The 6,717-nt window shown below is 34.3% G+C and overlaps 1 protein-coding gene and 1 pseudogene across 3 annotated transcripts in view; one reads left to right on the top strand and one right to left on the bottom strand.

Moving 5' to 3' along the window:
- The window catches only part of ZCWPW2 (zinc finger CW-type and PWWP domain containing 2), a 108,893-nt gene that overhangs the window by 1,929 nt on the left and 100,247 nt on the right, over positions 1 to 6,717 (bottom strand). For all 3 annotated transcript variants that reach the window (XM_006905713.3, XM_025039106.1, XM_025039105.1), the window contains exon 8: positions 1,931 to 2,055. In XM_006905713.3, the coding sequence (XP_006905775.1) occupies positions 1,931 to 2,055 (125 nt within the window). The remainder of the gene's footprint in view (positions 1 to 1,930; positions 2,056 to 6,717) is intronic.
- LOC112470283 lies at positions 3,917 to 4,036 on the top strand (annotated as a pseudogene).

The raw sequence follows: 6,717 nt of genomic DNA, 5'->3' as shown, positions 1-6,717 counted from the left end.
AAGCACTCACCTGCCTGCCAGCAAGTTAAAATGGTCAATTTTTACAATTCCTAAATGTCTTTTGAAAGCATATAATATTACAAGAATTTAAAACAAAAAGCAAGCTCTTGCCTGGTGATATAATAAAACTACGTATTTTACCTTAAGAAATAAAAATCAGAAGTAATTTTCTGTTTTATCAAGTTACTAGTTGTAATGGCAAAATAGAAGCCAATTCTATGACTGTAAAAGCTCCAGGACATCTCTATAAAAATCAACCTGGCTGTATTTTTGAAAAGATGAACTGCAAAGACTGAAAAAACACTGCACAAAAAAACCATATGGTGCTCAAAACACACATTTGCTAGGAAAGAAAAATTTGTATGTTAATTATATCTATATATGACTTATGTCACCAATCTATAGATCTTGTTATACAAAAGATAAGACACGGATATAAAACAAATTAAAAAAAAAAAAGAAAAACTCTAAATGGAAAAATGGCATTTACAACCTATGGAAATTCAGGTACAAATTGGTATCACTGGTGCTGATTAAGAAAACTATCATGTTTTTCAACTCAGTAAGAGTTTTTAACATTAATTTTATTTTCTTTTGATCTCCTTAACTGTAAATTCTGCATATATTTTCTTGATTTCTAACTCAACAAAAGAGATGTTTAAGAATTATCTTTATTTTTGCTGAACTTCTGAAATGAAATCATGGAATTGGGTAGCCTGCCAAAGTGTGCAAACAACCTTATCCATTTACAAATCCATCTTTTTCTGCATCTGAGAACAGAAAGACTTACGGGTTGGGAAGTTGCTCAAAGTGAGAATGCGAAAAAAGAGATAAAGCAAGGAACTCTTAGCATTTACTCTCTCTAGTGATTGCCATCACCAATTCTCATCTGTAATAATAGCTAACTTTAGATGTTGGTTACTATGCAAAGAATTTTTCCTGGTTTGCCTTATTTAATCTTCAAAACAATTCTCTGAGGCAAATGATAAGCAATTTTGCCAAATTACACAAGTCTTCAGTGGCAGGACCAGGACTGGGACACAGGCATTACATTGCAGAGTCAGTGCTCCCAACCCCTGTGCTCTCTTAACTTCAGGCCCACTATATATCTACGTGAATGAATGACAGAATGAATGAGGCCTTAGGAATACATGACTCCTCCCTGCCATTTTTCTTCCTAACTACTCAGGGAACAGCTGTACCGCCTTGTGGAAGTGTCTGCCTAATGACTTATTTTTCTCACACCTATCACACTGCTGCTCTGTATTAACGACCTAGGCTTGTACTCTCATTTTATTTGCAGAAACATGGAGTTCATGTGCTACATAGTTTGCCAACCAATTTAAATTTTTGTTGTTAAATATAAGTATTGAATAGGGTAAGCACACACGGCCTTTCTCAGCCCAACACATTTGGTCCTAAGGGGAAAAAAAGATAAATCTAGATACGAATGGTGAAACGCATTCCAATAAAAAAATTCTACCCCCAGTATTTCAACAATGGGGTTTGTCTTGGGAGAGCTCATATCTGTGCATGAAACAGGGCAGATTTCCCAGCTCTCTGTCTTACCCTGGCTTCTTCTCCAGGCTGTAAAGATTGGCGATAGCGGGGCGGCCTCTCTGCAGTGGTGCTTTCTCAACCACTGTGATCCTCTCCCCATCTGTCGTCATTCTAACCTCAAAGATCCAAAATTAAAGGAGCTCCTCTGCTAAAACACAGATATTTTTTCCAAGACCGATAGATGTATTCTGATTTCTCAACAGGCTACTAGTTTATTATTCAGCTCATGATAGACAAGAGCTCAAATTTCAGAAGTGAAAAAAGTTGTCCATATAATTAAAATGTATAACCAGAAACAATTTCTGCCATTTAAAGAATTTGAAGTTGCTATATATGTCTGATAATAACCAATAGTAACTATCAATACTACCTTTTCTCTTGCATTTATTTCCTCTCCACATTCCTCTTCAGACTCATCAGGTATTGCTGTGGGCTCTAGAGCCTGCTGTAGCATCTGCTCCAGCTCTTTTAGTAACAATTCTGTTTCAGAGACAACTAAAGAAACATCATTAATAGAGTAAAACATGCTATATCTTAATTAATTCAATCTAGTTCATAATCTTAATCACCCCAAAAGAGAAAACCTTTTAAATGTTACAAGATAAAAAAATAAATATTTTGTATAATTTTCACATATGGCCTCTGTTCGATGCAAAATTATTATGGATTTCCAGGTGAATATTTTACAATTAAACCTTAAAAAATGTCGGTGACATTCTTGCCATGTGTAGACTGTAAAGTATTCCCCAAAACAACAAAAGCACACTAGAATTTTTTTTAAATCAGGAGCCAAAGGCACCAAACTATATTATTTATAAACCAGGGATCAGCAAATTTTTCTCTGTGAAAGGCAAAACAGGTTTTGTGGGCCAGATGGCTTCTGATACATCTACTTAATTCTGCTGTTGTAGTGGAAACCACAGATATGTACATAAACAAATGAGAGGGGCTATGTTCTAATAAAACTTTATTTACAAAAACAGGCAGTGTCTGGAAGGACGTCGGCCACAGTTTGCTAATCCCTGCAATAAACCATTAAAACTACTGTTTAAAGGGAGAAGCCATGTAAGTAAGTAGCTAGGCTAGACACAGGCTAGTCTATTCCTAATCCAATTATTGAGACATCTTAATTGCCTGATATTTTTTGAAAAATACAAAAATTTTATGCATATTTGCTACTGTGACAATAAGTATATAAGTAAGCAAAAATGTGGTAATTCACTGAAGTTGCTGAGATAAAATAATACCCCCATCAAAGAAATAAACACTTATTATAACTCTATAGTCTCAAATACTGATTAACAATATGCAACTAAATTTTTTACTTAAATCAAACAAACATTTTCATTTGATATAGAGTTTTGTTGAAGTAAAGATCAAGGAAAGGAAGCCACGTGGGTTCTGCTATCCTACACAACGGACAGATGGAGCATCTGAGAAGTCCTTCCAAAGCAACATGATTCAAAGATAAAGACTATGAATACACATCCCATCACCTTCCAGCCTGGATACAAAAATCTGACATACTACCTCCTATTATCCACTGTTCGTTGGCAGGTAAACAAAAATCACATTAGGTAGAGCAGCTGAAAGTTCATGGAACATGAAAATAGACCAAGCAGGACACACACTTTAGAGCAAAAATATTATCACTGAACACAGAAGCAAGGTATTCTCAGCAGTAACGTTAATTTTTAACCTAATTGTCGAACATATTTAAAATTTTTATGATTAATAACTTTTAAGAAGAATGCATATGATATACACACCTGTACACACACAGATACACACAGACAGGAATCCTTGTAAACTAAGCAAGTTATAAGTAAAAAACAGATTATTAATATAAAAAGTTTTCCTCTCCTGCAGTTCAAATGAATTCATATTTTATTACATCTTTTTTATAATTTTCTCTTACCTATTACTCATAAGAAGGAAATATAAAAATTCTGCTAAAACATCGTTTATTAACTAATAGTGTCAAATAAAGTCATGGGAGGTTATTAAATAGAAAGTTTTCCTTTTTTGGTTATCCCAACAGTACTGGATAAATGATTTTTAGTTGACATTTTTCACATTACAGTTTTGTCTACAAAAATAATTCTTCTGTTAATATTTATTGCCTGCCCCAAACAATGTTATATTCAATCAACAATTATATACTGTGTGCCTACTAGGGGCCAGAGACTCAAGAGAAGAGGCAAAGATCAATGAGCCTTCCTGGCCCTCATCTCTTCCCAGCGAATCTTACATATTCTCTGTGGTAACTTTCAAAACAGTTTGGAAGTAGCTTTTTGATAAGCCATTCCACACTTAAGAACCAATTCTTATGTTCCAAAACAAACAAACAAAAAAACACTATGACCATGCCACCCTGAACAAGCCTGATCCTGTCTGATCTCGGAAGTTAAGCAGGGTCGGGCCTGGTTAGTACATGGATGGGAGACCACTTAGGGAAGACCAGGTGCTGTAGGTGTAAAATATAAAAAATAAGGGATTGTAAGCTGACAAAGTCCTTGCAATCTGTGATGTCAACTAAGGATTGCCTCAAAAAAAAAAAAATTGGGTCAAAAACAAGAAAACAAAAACTGTAATTGACACGTTAGTTATATCCATGTAGATCTGCGCTCTATGGTAATTGCTAAAGCTTAAGAACACCGAGTATGAACTATTACTTTCTAGAACAATGGTATTCAAAATTCGATAGAAATAAAAATCACCCAGCAAGTTTATCTAAAAATATAATGCGACTCTATGTTTACCGAATCAAGATTTCCTAGAGGAATGTATATTTTTGTTAAGTAATTTTTTGAATGAAATTAACCTCTCTGTTATGAGAGACTTCTTACTTAGTAACCTGTTATTTAACAGACAACTACTTGCGGCTATCTTCACAATGATTCCCCAGTCCCCCTCACTGATGTTGTGTTTTCCTACTTTACATTCTGAGTCTATGGATATTGATACTGACATTTAATGCACGGTTGAAAAGATGGATTTTGAGCTATGCTATAAAGGAAAAATGGCACACAAACATCTTTATATTTCTAAAGCTACGCTAAAATACAATCAATTTGTGATAATGAATGTCATTGTTGAATGGCATTGTAGGCTCTCTGTTTTCAAGTGATCTGGAAAAATATGTACACTGCTTTTTGATCAAAGGGTAGACAAAGTAATGGATGACTTCATAAATCAACCAGGGTTCATAAACACCAACTTGACTAATGTCAAATTCTGCTTCCACAGCAATGAGAGTTTTGCTTTTCTAAAAAGTTATTTCTATATTATAAACTGATAAGAATTCAAAAATAATTCTCAAAAAAATAGCAGTTACTGTAATCTACAAACTAGGTTATCAAAATTGGTCAATGATATCTTCCGAAGATAGAGACAGAATGAATGCCTTTGTTGATTGCATGACCAATCATCTTCTATCAATACCGATTATCCTGCAGTTTTCCTGACTTCTCTGAATTCGTTGTTGAGAGTAAAGTGGTAGTATTACAGCTGTTCCATCACTCAGAGACAAAAAAAAAAAAATCTCATACTAAAGTCCATATCTGGCGTTTAAAAATGAATTTTTGTAAATAAATCAGTGTTGTTTTTCCAAAATGATAAAAGCATTTAAAGCATTCAAATGTATATTTATGGAGTTTTTCTTAAATTTTACTATTCTATTAAATGTTTAAAGAAGCTGTTTCCTCCCTTATATAAAGAGGTTGCTGGTTGGGTTATCCTAAAGCTGGCACTGAAAGACATTATCTTAGGTAAATTTGCAGGGCCTTTTCAATGTGGAAATTTTGAAGGCATTCTTATAGAGGAGGAAGAGGAGGAAGAAAAGGGACTTGGTTCTGTTTTGTTTTTAGGTAACCACTAACACTCCTCTGTGTGCTTACAATTTAAATGTAGAGATGAATTAAATATAGGCTGAAACATAATGAAGAAGAGAGCTCCATTCCTGAAGACATGAACAGATATAGTAGGCACAGGGCTTTGTAGGAAAGGGGTATGAAGGCCAACCACAGCTTTCATCCTAGAGGTGAAAGATAACTCCAAACCAAGAGTAGGTGGGCAAAGTTTGTCTTGAGTAGCGAGACATCACCTTTCTCCCTGCCACCCCTTCTATCTCTCAGACACAGGCACCAAAGACCTTCATGCTCCCTCTACGGCTCAGGCCATGATCCAGACCTTTCTTATATTAATCATTTTCTTCCATGCGTACATGTTCCAGGAGGTTGATGAACGCATTCTTTGCTAATTTAATAATGAACGATAATAGATTATTAGTTTTTCTTGGGTTATATATCAACTTTTTATTTGATCAAACTTTTATAGACTATCTACTCCCCAAAAAGAAATTTGCTATTTACCAAATAGTGATACAATAAAACAAACGATAAAAACTCTTGAAGACTAAGAGAAACCAAAATCAATTCATTAAAGGGGATACTAAGGGCAATAATTACATTTAAAAAACATTTAGACCAGTGCTGTACAAAAAAACATAAATTTAGCTTTAGGCTTCCTGGTACTCAAAGCAACAAAAGAAATAGCTGCACACTTTGATTAATTTAAGAAGCTATGTGATCTTAGAAAAGTCATGTAACCTCTTAAGTGCCTCAGTTTACCCCTTGATAAAATGGGAGATATAATATCTACTTTAGCTACCTCATACAGATCTTGTGAAGGTTAAAGAAACTAAAAAATATATGAAATACTTAAAGCAGTGAGGACACAGTAATTTTTATAGGTATTGGTTATCATCATTATTATTTCTATTACTTTACATTATCACAGATGAATTTTCTTGTCTCTAAATACTGGGAAAAATGAATTATAGGGACAATACAAATATAATACATGATATTCCTGGTAGCAGTTTTCCAAAAAATGAAGACATGTTCCACAAATAGTTATTTCTTAGATTAAATCTTTATATAGCCATGGGCATATAGTTTAAATTATTTAATGATTCCTCAAATTTTTCTATTAATTTCCAGAAATGGTCCTCTCCCTATTGGATAAGCAGGCTTCCATTGCATCTCTTTATTACAGAAGAGGAAACTGACACTTGGAAAGTAAAGTAGCTGCACTTTATTAGCTCTCTTCCTGATCTCTAAGGTGGGAGAGCGGGAAGTGGGGGGTGAGGGGGAG

The sequence above is a fragment of the Pteropus alecto genome, unplaced genomic scaffold (genome assembly GCF_000325575.1).
Source record: "Pteropus alecto unplaced genomic scaffold, ASM32557v1 scaffold10, whole genome shotgun sequence".
NCBI lineage: Eukaryota > Metazoa > Chordata > Mammalia > Chiroptera > Pteropodidae > Pteropus > Pteropus alecto.
This window is presented reverse-complemented; position numbering and strand designations above follow the sequence as displayed.